The 13,845-nt window shown below is 44.8% G+C and overlaps 1 protein-coding gene across 1 annotated transcript in view; it reads right to left on the minus strand.

Annotated features, from left to right (window-relative positions):
* Positions 1 to 4,171: 4,171 nt before the first annotated feature.
* Positions 4,172 to 13,845, minus strand: part of mpp7a (MAGUK p55 scaffold protein 7a) — a 78,529-nt gene continuing 68,855 nt past the window's right edge. The window contains 4 exon segments of the mRNA XM_068748210.1: positions 4,172 to 4,443; positions 9,083 to 9,226; positions 10,503 to 10,611; positions 13,201 to 13,294. Coding sequence (XP_068604311.1) covers positions 4,264 to 4,443; positions 9,083 to 9,226; positions 10,503 to 10,611; positions 13,201 to 13,294 — 527 coding nt within the window. The 3' untranslated portion in view covers positions 4,172 to 4,263.

Below are 13,845 nucleotides of genomic sequence, written 5' to 3' on the forward strand. Positions count from 1 at the left end.
AACTTGATACTCCTTAGATCGTCTAATCGACCCACGCCGCCTCTTGGTGAGCTCTGGCGCTCGCCTCCGAAACAATGGACGATGCATTGGATTTACGGACATGAAAATAAAGACATCAAAAGGGCAAGAAAGAGCGATCCATGAGACCTTCCTGTAGTATGCCTGTAATCTTCAGGAATTTAGCATAAAGGCTGAGCTTAATTTACTATAAATCCACAGATTCATAGTTGCTCTGCTGAACTGCAGAATGAAAAGGGGAATAGACGGAAAGCAGGTCTGCTCTGGTGAGAACCAGAACCGCTCGTGTCCGTGGCTCGGCCTCCCCTCACATGGCAGCTCACCTTTCAATGGATGAAGATGAAGAAGGATTTGTTATCTTAAATCAGTCAGGGACTGCGGGGCAGACTTTTATACAACTATATGAAGATTGATGAAAGCGTTGCCTTTCTTTACTGCCACTTACTGTCGGGCAATGCCTCTTGCTGTTCTGTTTCTTGATCATATACACAGAACCGGTGTACACACACACACACGCACAGTATTTTTCAGTCTTACATCATCACTCATCTAAAGTACCTTGGCATATGTTGCAGATTCCGGCCCCGCCGTTACCCACGAAGGGGAAACCTAATCTGCAAACACGCGTTCCTGTCGTCCCAAGTCGAGAGCGGACCAACAAGGGCATCCAGACTCCACGCAGCACTCCCACCTCTCTGACAACGGCGTATGTGCTGCTGAAGGAGCAGGGCGATGACACGCCAATGAAGCGCAACCGTTTGTCCGTCACCACCTGCAATGATGTCGGATCAGCCGCTCATCATCGGTCACAAGGAAACATCTTGGGAGTTCAGGGAGCGTCTCATAGCCTCGAGCGGAGTGCTATCAAAACAGGGACACCCCCAGTTAAATAAACACAGACAAAACCCTGCAGCCGATGAGATCGTCGCCGAGTAAAGAGATGAAGCAAGTGTGATGGAGTGCGGGGGGGGGGGGGGGGCTCTGAGAAGGGGCTCAAAACAACAGAGTCTGAGATCAGGACACCTTTCCTCGTGAGAGCCTTGATCTGCCTTTGGCATTGCAACAAAGGCCTGTTGTGTGTTCGGCCTCCGGGTTTCCCTCAGTCACCGTTATCCTAATTAAGAAGACAAGAGGGAGGAAAACACAGACGTGGTGTCGTCGTTTCCTCCCTTCAGCCTGCTTACCTCTCCTCATCCCCCTTAGACGGACTTCCACCCCTACCTGTTACCCATCAACGTGAGCAGAGAGGAACAGCACTAATTGTGAAGGAGAGGTGGCCTTATTTGGACCACAAAAGCATTTTTATGTAACTTCCTCACCTGCAGAACCTTCCGGTTGTGTTGCTGGCTGGAAGTCGGCCTTCTCAAGAGCAGCCTTAAAAAATCATCTCCACCGACCCCTCTGTTCACAGAGCCGCTGTGCCGAGTTAGCAGCTTGGCACACAACTATAATGAGACACTGGGGTTTAATTGAGCTGCAAGGAGTCATTGGATTAAGTCCGGCGTCTTGATCCAGGAAACAGTCTTTCTTTAGGCGCTCAAACTCCACCTATCTTTCAGCGCATTTTCAAAATCCGCAGACACCGGAAATCTGAAAGAAATTTGCAACACCACTGCAAAAAAGCTTTCATGCTTGGTCGACCTGGAAATTTGGCACATCGGATAAAAGCAAAATGCAACAATGGAAAGAGCCTTAGAGAAGCAGTCATCATGTCTGAAATAACATCAAACATCATACATGAAACAAACATAAATGCCATATTCATTTAACATTTTCCACATCAATTTAGCTCATTTGAGGTTCGTGCTTTTGCTGTGGCTCTTAAATTACGTCATGTGGTGACTTCATCCTTTAAAATTGTTGAACGGGACAAAACTGGAAACGTAGCACAAAAGACTGTTACTCTTAACGTGTCCAATTAATATTTACGTAACAGCAGGGAATGGAAATGCAGTTATTTTCTTTTGAGGAAATTCTGTTTGTTTTATATTTAGATGGAAACTTGGCTCAAGACAAGAGCACATATGAATTTTATTTGGCATGTGAAATTCTGGAGACACAAAGTAGACCATCAGGAAGCCAAATTATTAATACTCATTAATTAAAGTTGGATGGAGTCATTTGCAGGGGCTGATATGTGAGAAAACAGTCAGTGATTGACTTATTGTCATTTAAGTAATAGAAGGTCACACTTAAAAAACTACGTAGGATGCACTGCTTTAACTTGTTGAACACACAATATAACTCAACACTCTGGATATGCAGGTTTAGTAGGCCTTTTAATATAAATTATAGCAGGAAAAATATAAAATCTTATTTGCCGCATAAAAAAGCATTTAATTTTCCTTCAAGAAATTACAAATATTTTCTGGAAGCAAAATAAATCAGATTTTGATAAATAAAACCAAAGTTCAAGGGCCAGGAATTCAAGATGTGAAAAAAGGGGGGATTCTTTAAAAAACAACAACAAAACAGTGAAAAAGACTCACGTGTTAAAGTCATTTATAGCGTTTTGTATTGTTACTACTAAGCAGCAATAACACTCACACTACCGTTCCATCAAAAAGATACAGATCAAACACATGTTAATATCATAGGTGGGAAAGTTACAGTAAATCAGCAGTAAAAAAGAAATAGTCTCTTTACAACCTGAGCAGACAAAGACAAAGAGCATCTGTGCATGGAGACCGACGGCCAAACTGAAGCTATCTGTGGACAATGTGATTGGATAAAAGAGACGCTGGCGCTGCTCTCAGGTCTGGATTCCATGTCTCTCTCCAAAGTTACAAAAACATACCAGCAAGTTTCAACCTTGATAAAAACTCCAACGAAACCACAAGCTCAGAGATTTCTGAACTCAGGCTAGCTGCTAGCTTCCAGGCTAATCCTCTCTCCTCTCCAGCGCCACACATTTATATCGATAAGAAAATAAACTGGCGAGCCGTTCCCTTAAAGTGTAAAATGTTACCATTCATCTTTTAGTAAACTGACTCCAGTTTTAACACGGCTGCAGCATAATCGATAACAACAGCCAGAATGAATGAACACATTGTTACAAATTAATAAATCAGAGCTAATGGGAGGTTCAAATAAGCAATGCACTAATAAACCAATAAAATAATTCTCATAAGGCCAGGAGTAGCTACTTAGCATTTCTTTGAGGTCAAATCCTCGATATGTGCGGTGGGGCCCCCATATTAGAAGCTGAAGCCACATTTATGCGAATAAAAAATTAAGACTCCACTGTAATAAAACACAATTGCGAACCTTTTCTTCAAACCGACAGCCAACAGTGTCCATTTCTGGGAATTTAAGTGGCAAAGCTGTTATGCTGGGCATCTGAAGGGTGGCTTAAAGTTGCTCCTAAATTGAATACATAACACCTAAATAAAACGGCTCTCTATGTGCTTTGTCGGGGAAAATTAGACTAGTGTGATGGAATGAAAACACTTAGCGAAAGACGAGACTGCTGTGCATAAAGTTGTGAGAAAGGTGGCTACAGTCGGGGTCAGGTTTCCCCGAGACGTCACGATGTGTACAAACTGTAAGAAAAATAACTCGAGGATAGAAAAAATATATTAATTTCTCTTAAATAAAATTACACTTACTGCCCTTTTCTGACGAGTGTACCTGAAAATGTTTTGTTTGGAGTAACAGTCACGGAAGCGTTGCAGAAGCACAGTCAGACACAAAAAGGCAAATTCGTTTTCTCTTCTCCCTCACAAGTTGTGCTCTTACAGAGACAAGTTGTCCACCAAGAAGACAGATGCCAGTCCCTTTGGTTTCTAACGGTCTAATGTTACAAACACACTAAAGACTAAGTCCAGGTTGGCGCGGGCCGCTGGTGTTCTGGCAGGGTCGCTGGTGCGTTAATGGTCCAGACTCATTCCACATCCTGGCTCAGACCAAAATGGCTTCTAGTTGGGTTGTGTGACCCCCAAACTATGCACCAGATCAGTGCCCAAGGCTCATATGCTGGACCGGTACCCTAGGCCTCATCCCGGTTTGATCTGGTCGGACCTGAAGAACCAAATCAAGACCACTGAGGTGCAAACCTGACCCTAAGCAGAAGCTGCTTCTATTCTCCGTGTAGCTTAGGTATGGCGATGCAGCCGTCCCGTTCCGTCTTCTTTTATTCCCGTTATACCCCCCCAACACCGTCCACAGCAGACGCAGAAAGACGAAACACGGCCTCGTCGTTTGTCCAAGTCTTTCCCTTTTCTCCTTTGACAGTCTGGTTGGACCTCAGGAGTGAGTCCAGCTAACTGGAACCCAGTGAGTCTCCATCTCCACTTTCCTCAACGCCAACCGCAGCTCACCGAAGGCCGTCGAGAGGTCGTCGTTGACGATGACCTTCTCAAACAGGTGGCCGTACTGATTCTCCATCGCCTGAGCACTTCTCACCATCTCCTGAAAGTCTTCCTCCTGTAAGACACGCAGAAGACGACGGAGGTGAACCCAAAGAAAGATATTTGGACCAATCAGAGAACAAGAGGCTGTCTGTGTGCTGCATAGAGATATATGTTTACATACTGTAAATGCAAATCATCTTTGGCCTTGAACTAAACAGGAACCTTGCATACATGGTAAACATAGAAATGAGTGCTTTTATTTATGCAGGTCGCTGTATTGATGATCCATGTAAATTAGTCTGCCGGCTAAACGGTGACGATTAACTGAGCTATCAGACTCTATTGTTTTGCTCTTGTTCTGAGATAAAAATTTCAAAATAAGCTTATTATTACAAGAAGGAACTAAAAAACAATAAATAAATAAATAAACGGATGCTGACAGAGGCATAAACAGGGGTAGTCCAGAAGGATGAAACGAGTCCTGTGTCATTATGCAAATGATGTGTACAGGGCAAAGAATGGAACCACAAGCTGACTATGTGGAACAGCCAAATAATATATTTTTATCAGGTTGGGTCAAAGTGGCTGCACCGATTTAGTTTTGTGTTTTCACTGGAGACACCCAGCTTTAGATTTCTGTAGATACGGGTTTAGAGGAAAGCTCCTTGCCAACACACAATATGAAATACACACAGATGCCCATTCATGCTCAGACGCGTAAACACACACATACACACTTATATGCAAGCAGGACTGTAGTGTACACACACAAACACGGCCCTGTTAAAGTTTAAAATGACTCAAATTTTGGCGATACTCCTTCCAGTCAGGAGTTACTGCAAAATGTTTCGGGCAGTTTTCCGCTTCGTGGCGGGTTAGCTGTGCAGCTCCATATAAACATCAACTCGCTGTGACACTTCGCTTAAGTCCCGTCAGCTTTTTCGACCTGGCCGGCTGGCAAAGGTCGTCCTCTCATGCTCTATTGTCTTTTGTGAGGAGGTTGCAATGGTTTGATGTACATGTTGGAGGAAGAGGATGAGCCAGGCTGCAGAGAGTTAACAGGTCGGTGAGGAAAAGCTGCTCCTCAGTGGGACCGCAGTCAGGACCAGCGCTTAAAGGTGATTACTGCGTCTAACGCCAGGAGGTTGACCCCCTCCGGTCCTGCCTTGGCGACATGGGAGGCGGAACTGTCTTGTGAGTGTAATGTTTCCGTGTCCACCGGTGAGCCTCTGTGTCTGTCTCCAGTTAGGCCATTCCAGGTAAGAGAGCATTAATCAGAGCAGGAAGCTGCTAAACAGACAGCAAGCTGGGTGAGGAAATGGAAAGAGAATAGAAAAAACAGAGGAAGAAAATAATAAGGTAGCTGTAGGATGAAATAAACAGGGCAGCGGGACTATAACGAAGGTAAAAGAGGAAAATGGAAAGCCGGGCGAGTGGGAGTGAGTGGATGTTCTTTGGCGTTCACTGAGCCATGCTGGATCGCTTTCCTCTAAGCTGATGCCACTTCTGGAGGGCTGGTCTGAGGAAAAGCTCCAGAGACTCATTTCTCCCGGCTGCCTTTAGGTTGCTTAATTTCCACATGAGAACGATGTGGCGTCTTGAGCCGGTGCGATCCCAGAAAACACACACCTGTTCATTCAGCTTTACATTAAGGTTGCATAATACAGTAATACCTTGACATAAAAGTATACTTCGTTCCTGGACCGAGCTCGTAACTCAAATCACTCGTATGTCCCCAAAAAATAATTTTATAATAATATAAAATAACTGAAAACAATTTAATCCGTTCCGGCCGTCGAAAAACACCCAAATCAAGGCTAATAAAAATTTTAAAAATGTTTTAATTGCTAAATAGAAACATACACACACACACTATGGTATGCAGTATTACTGTACAATAAAATCTGGTTTTATTATGAGATTAACAGACGGCCGCGAGGAGGAGCGATTTAGACGGTACGTAACACCTTATTTATTCTGTAATTGTACGTACACTTACATAAACGCTATGCCTTTGCAAGGATTTGTGTTCTTGATAGCATCCTGCTGTTTGAGGATTGCACATATCGTCCATGTACTCCACTAGTACTGCCGTGCCACTTACGCGGACACCACGGAAACGCGTGCAGGAGACGAGTACGGAAGGGTGGTAAATACCTGAATGAGTGACGCGCTCGCAGCGCTCGGCCATTTAGCGTCAGCATCTGGAAGTTACTAGTATCTCAAAGCAAAAATATTGCTCGCAGGTTTGCTCGCATCTCGGAACACGTGTATGTCGAGGTATTCCTGTATGTGGTCAGAGCATCAACTTCAGAATGCACGCATGTGCGGTAGTCACATTAAAGGTTATGGGTAATTAACTCAAAGATGTCATGCTGCAGCTTTTCACTTGCCTTCTAGAAAAGTCTGTCTGACGTATAGCGTAATTTACTATGATTTAAATTATTCTGGCTTCAAGGAGCTATTTTATTTTAATTTTATTATCATTGTTGGTCAGACGTGACTGACTCGCAGCCCCTGCCATTTAAACGTGTCAAGTCCGCTATGAAAAGGTTCTAGAATGATTGAATCTTTCCAAATAGAGCCATTAAAGTCGTCTGGTGAAAATTCCTGGACTGGATCATATTGCAATATACTATATCGTATAAAAGAAAACTAATGCAATGCCAGTTATTTTTTTTTCCAGCTAAATCTATTTTAAATGATTGAACCCATTGCAGAAGATGTGACTTTTTCGGCAATGAGCACATTAGGGTCTGAGTTATGCGTTACAGCAGCATGTTTTTGCTTGTTTCAACATCACGCTTCAACTCCTCTCCTGAAATCTGAATGGGCTCCAGTTTAAACAATGGTGCTAAAGTCAAACTGTTCTGCTCAAACAATGAGACGACTGTTCCTCGGCTTTTACCATTAAAGCAGACCTGCCTCCCCGAGGGAGACATACGGCTGGCGGCGGACGGAATGTGCCAGAGACGACTCATCCATCAACAGCTTCAATTTCAGAGTCTTTAATAATAATCTGGGGTGGCTTGTGTCCTTCAGGACGCGCGGACGTTTTTGCTCCCTGGCTGAAACATGCCTCCTTGTCACCGTCCAATGAGGAGCATTTGTGCGACTTCACAGAACAGGACAAGCCAACAACAGTACAGCAACGATAACACATTGTTGACAGGACCCCTGCTGTGAAGTGAGGAGGAGACAGAGGGAATCTGAATGACGCAGGTCTATAATCTGCATGTCTGTGCTCAGCGTGTTGCGAGTATCAGTGTCCTTCCACTGTGACCTAGCTGCACACGGTGTGTGTGTGTGTGTGTGTGTGTGTGTGTGCGTGTGTGTGTGTGTGAGATCACACCTGGATGTGCCTGACTGAGCAGAGCAAAAGCCCCACAGGCAAAGAATCTGCTCGTCAATGAAAGCACAAGATTGAAATGTTACTCAGAGTTCATAGATTGGTTCTTCGCTGTGTTGCAAAAGGGGTTTTAATGTGATAGTCGACGCAAACGTTTATGAAGCATGTCAAAAAACAAAAAAATTAATAATTTTGACCGGATTGAAGAGAATTTAATACAATACAACTGCTGTAGAAACAAGAGACATCAGGTGGGGAGACATCAAAGAGTCAAAGCGTGGCGCAGAATGCAGATCTGTCAGTAAAATCTTCTCTCGGTTCACTTTACTGTCCATCATGTGGTCAGATGCATGCTGCTCAGCATATTTCTGCCTTATACATTGTTTTTCAGGAAAGGGAGTTTGATGTCACTGGATTTTATTCTTTTTTTGGGGGGGGGGGGTGGGGGTTGGATTGGATTGGATTTTATTCTTCAAACATAAGGTCAGCGGTGCATATTTCAATATATTAAGCTTAAAATGAAGAAATAGTTCTGGAATTTGATGGACAACTTATCTTCTAGTTTTCAAGAGAACAATTTAGGCAACTTGAGGTGTCTCTTGTTTCCATGTGTTTTTAATAAAGACAACCCTGCCATGTTAGATTCACGCCTTTACACTCCAGTCCTCAGCCCATCACCTCCTCCACTGCTAATCTGCGGTCTGTCAGTCCCCGCGTCTCCCTCAGCCTCCCTCACTCCTCATGTTTCTCCCCTCCTAGTATCCCATCAGGCCACGTCTGTTGCTTTGTTGACTGGGATGTTGGCCTAAACGCTGCCTGTGGTGAGCGAGACACGCGAGCAAAAAGCGTGAGCGTTGAGCTCCGGGGACCAATGGGGCTGGGAAAACCATCATCCACCCTCAGCCCGACACCCCTCCTGGTCCCCCCACCAGGCAGCTTCTACTGGCTAATTGGTTTCATCTGCGTCCCTGTTCGGCTGGGGAAAAAGGTGTGTAAGGTATGACCTCATCAGTCAAACACACACTCGAGACGCAGCGTCCAGTTTTCCTGTTGTTTCTTTGGCTGTTGGTCTGTTCGGTGTTAAGTCATTTGGTTGGACTGTGGTCCCCTGATACACCCGTCATGTGACTGAACTTCTTCTAACATAGAAACGTTTATTTTCTTAGTCCTGATCCAATTTCCTGACGTGGATCACCAATTTCTCTTTTAGCTTAAGCCACTCCTGAAGAGCATTTACAAATATCCATCTTGGGAGGATGCAGCTGAGGCGCTCGCTACTGTTGAAGGGATTTCCTGCGACTGACTAAATGAAGGAAATGTTTTTATATCTGTAATGAACAGCCGTTGATCACTCGTTCCTTACCGTGAATGACTTGGCAGTTCCCTTGTCATCCTTGCCTGATATGACTTTGGCGTTCTGTCTGGTCTCCCTCAATCTCTCGATTGCCGGAGGCTTCACAAACACTATGAAGGGTTTAAATTCCGCCGTCCGCAGGTGCTTTATTGTCTGGGGGGGGGGGGGGGGTTGACATGAGCAGAAAAAAATTGTGTGAAGGGAAGAGTAGTAAAACCAGAATGCAGAAGTCATTTATGACGTTTTTGTGTCGATATTAAAAGGATTCAGTGAACACTTGTCACCTGCAGGTAGAACAGGACGGACAGTCAAATCAAAAATCTTGACTGATCATGCGGCGGTGACGCCCTTCTATGTCCTTTTGCTGAGTTGCATAAAAGTGTCTAAGATTCTAAGGACCGCTCATCATTGTTCACTCTTTCCGTTACATATTTGTATTATTATTATTAAATTACTGGTCCCATTTTAGCAAATAAAATAGCTTGATGCTTTGATGCATCTGGTAATATATCAGTTCTTTTCGAGGGCAGAGTTTACACATTTCATAATGTTCACATCTGGCTGGCATTCTAGTTTCTGTGTTCTGGTGGCAAACACACCACAACTCTGGTTCCTGAAAGGTAGACGAGAGGTCAGAGTCGGTTAGCGGTGGCGTCAGGCTTCAGGCACCGCTTCTGGTGCCGTGATCAAGGCATCTCACTCTGCTAATAGCCAGTGGATCCAAGCCCACAACTGATAGGAAGGTGGTGCAGAACCCAAAAGGAGTGGCAAGCGAAGAACGATTGTCATCACCCGCTCACCACACATCAGCACGGGCCCGGTGTCAGGCTGTGACGCTGCTGATCTTATCCGTGAGGCATGTTGCAGAATGGGCTCAGAGTGAAGCTATCGGCTTACACAACAACACGACTGTATGCCAAAAACAGAGGAACACATGCTGAAACGTACATGAGCTTCCACAGACTCTTCCTCACACACTCCAGCCGAGGGCTCCCAGGCGGAATCTTAACGCTGCCCAGGCTGGGGCGGTTTGAAAACAAGCCAGGCTAATCTATAAAATGGTGTTTTTTGCCAGTGTGCCATTATCCACCGAGAAAAAACAAACAGAGAGGAGCTTGTCGGGGCAAGAGGCTGGAAGATAGAGGCCTGGATTTGCATTAATAGGAATCGTGCTCCAGGATTTGGTGACCTCCACGACACATAAGCCAGAGAGGAAGCCTTCAAATAGAGGAAATTTAGCAGCAATTGCTCCTTCAAAATGGCACTTTTGAAACCTCCGCTGGTCGAAGCTGACCTTCGGAAAGCCAAGAAAATGAGAGCTCCGTTTCTGAGACAGCAGCAGCAGCAATGGGTTAAGCATACAAGCATAGCAGAAGCGAGGGACAGTGGGATTAGGAGGGGATGCAGAAGAGGGGTTCATGTCACTCACATGTGGCTGGACATCCAATAAACACACTTTATTCTTGGAGAGGACGGCGCGTACAGAGTCTAGATTTGTCCCGTAGTAATTCCCTTTGTATTCGCCATACTCGATGAACCTGAGGGGTAAAATGGACAGATAGAGAATGCGGAGATGAGAAGATCGCATCCTTTGTGATGCTTCTGTACCAGGATTATTATTCAATACAATTCTAATGTCCTTTGAGAGTAACATTAGAATCTCCTAATCTGGCAGACTGCGTCAGCATACTCTTGAGATTCATTTTAGAAATAATGACATATAAAATCCCCACAAAGACAGGAGGATTACTGTTTCAACCGCTGACAGATCGGAAGATAGCATTCTCGAGCAGAACTGAAAAACCAGACGTTTTGGCCCGAGCGTGTTTTTTTTATATAATCCCTTTACGCTGCCCCTTCAATCAGTAACACCTGTTTGTACCAGAGAGACCACAAGTCCATGGATGCAAAAAAAAAAAAACCTTCCCTCCTTCAATCCTTGAGGATTTATGCCCAGCAAGCAAATGCGTGGGCACAAAGCAAACAAAACACTTTTCCACCAGATAATCTTCCCTCCGTCACACCATTAAGATGTAGTGAAGAAGAAGAAGAAGAAGAAGAAGAAGAAGAATAAAAAAGCCACCAGGGTATTTTTAGCTGAAAACAAGAAGGAAAAAAAGTGAGGAAAGTAGCGGCGTGGAAAGAATGTGAAGCTAATAGGCTACGTGGTACGGTCTCAGACGGCTCATGACGAGTGTCGGACAGAGTGCCGGCCTCAAACCGACTGATGCCAAGCAAGGAGAAGGATTTATGGTAATTGGCCGTTTAAGAAGGTTTTACTCAGCACATCTTTAATGTAAGGCTGCATTATGCCGCCAGAAAAGTAACATTTGGATCGAGAGAAATTCATTAAAGCGCATCCAGTAAGTGGCCCGAGTAATGAGTCACACCTTGGAGAATGCGCTGCTGTTCATTAGAGGAGAAGGTATATAGATTACAGAGAGACATGTCCATGGAGCTCTGACCATACTGAATGGACCGTCGGCCATTTGGACACAGAACAGGGCTTCCCTTGGGAAAGTTGTTCGGGCTAAACACACGTCGCTGTGGCCTCATTTCAGAGAGCTTTTATTTCTGCTCATTGTTTCTGCAGCATGCAACGAGGCATAACGCAAACAAGTTCATCTCACTCCTCGTCTACTTCGCTGCCCTGTAATTACAGCGCGGAGTGTCCCACGCATCCACCCCACATCACAGCTCGGACACTCACCCCTCTGTCTCCCTGAAAAACATTGCATGACTTGATCTTCACCGCAACATAACCTAAATATACAGCCCCCCCCCCCTTTCCCTTCCTCTCCCTGCATGCCCTGACACTCCGTATACACTCACCACCACAAGCCTCCTTCCTTGTCTTTAAGTAATGCGTGTGTGTTTGAGTGCATAAATGTTCTGCATGCACACCCTATAGTATATCGTTTCTCCCGTCCTCCAGTTCACGTGAGACCAGCGGAAAGGCATCAATCATTCCCCTGACCATTACAACTTGCAGTTCAATTTGCTGGGCCACAAATGTCGAGGCGGGGCCTCGGTGTGGCCGGATTCAGAGCGAGCGCCGGAGGAAAGGAAGAAACAGAGACGGGAGACCTCGGGGCGACTGTCTGGAGATGTGTTAGCGACATAGGGCTGGGTCCTGTCAACGGAAGCTCACACAGACGATGGCAGGGAGCCTGTGTGACAACAAAGGCAGCCGCCGCCGGACCGGCCGGGGTCCTGCCCTCCCTGCTGCACCGCCTCGTAGCGGGAGAGGGAGGCCGATGTTTCGCTGTGAGTCCCAGCTCACAGATTCTGAACGCAGTTAATTCCATTACACTTAGCTTCTGTACAACATAATGCTACATGACAGCTTAGCTCACTAACAGATTTGCTGGGGCGAAAGTCAATTACCGGTTCTAATTTACAAGGCAAACATTTTCTCTTGCATCTCTAATGTGAGGCGATGTGTGTCACTGAACTCTTCTAATAATTAACAAACAACCCAAACTGTCAATTATTTATTATTATATAGACAAAAATACGGGAGAGAAAACTACGATTTTGCAAAAGTTACAAATAAATCTTATTTTAAGAGAATTACGTTGAAATTTTACAGAACTATGATAATTTGTCATAATTCTACAAGCGACAAAAGTCATAATATATTTGTTATTTGTACATTCAACAACAAGAATCGTATTATTATATAGTTGCCACATTTTCAAGCATCGAAGAATATGTGACATTTTAAAACGCTGATTTTATTTTTTGATATTCTGCCATTTATCTTGATAGTAGGCGGAGCTCCAGACAGGATCCAGAGGTGGGAGCGTGGCATCTAAAAAAGAATCCCTCGCTGGAAATCAGCCTGTGCGTCTTAGAAACAAAATTATTGCAATTTATAACGAGCCATCACTGAATTGAGATTGACTGATCTCAGGATGTACTCGTATGTTGTCACATTCCAAGTGAAGAACTTGAGTGATACAACTCTATAGAATATGAAACAGCTGTTGGTATTGTGGAGCTATATGTGGTAGGGGGGGGGCATTAGTAGAAATGGGGGGGCACAGTTGATTCACTTTAGTGAGAGTTATAATCTGACAGTTTAGCCACACTAATTGTTTAGAACAAAACACTTCAGTGCCTACTTGTTGTTGCGGATGTCCGTTTCAAAAAGGTGCTTGGAGATGAAGTGGTACTCCACGCCATCGCTCTCCGGGTTCCTCTTGGGCCGACTGGTGTCTACGAGAGCAGGAGAGAAGCAGCGATTACCTCAGACCTAGACTCGGTGACTCACTGTTGAGGCTGAAAGCCTCTGAACTAAACCCGTTATTAACATCGCAGGAAGTCTGAAACACAGCTCGCGTGGCCATGCCAAGCCTTGTATATATTATTGTGTAATAGCGCCATAAAATACACAACCTGTCGGGCTGCTCGGCCACATAACTGACATTCAGTAGACTTTTACTGCGTGTCATTAAATGTGTCTCTTGTAATGCGGCTGCTGTGCCTGTGGAAACGGGAGCCAGAGCGTTAGCCGCTGTAAGGTAACTGAGTTTGGGTTCTCTGTTTACTTGGACATAAACCCTCGCTGTAAAAAATGAGCAGCACGTGGACAGAGTGTTTGAGCATACCTGTGGATGTGTGAGGGTCAAGGGGTTGACTTAAACTCCGGCTGGTCTCACAGGATCAAACATAAGACCCTGACATCGCCAAAACAAACGACTGTTAAAGTTTCATCGCCTGCTGCTGACAAATGTTTGCTCATTTCCTCTCTAGATTGTCCTTTTCGT

This window comes from Brachionichthys hirsutus, chromosome 14 (assembly GCF_040956055.1).
Source record: "Brachionichthys hirsutus isolate HB-005 chromosome 14, CSIRO-AGI_Bhir_v1, whole genome shotgun sequence".
Classification (NCBI taxonomy): Eukaryota; Metazoa; Chordata; class Actinopteri; order Lophiiformes; family Brachionichthyidae; genus Brachionichthys; species Brachionichthys hirsutus.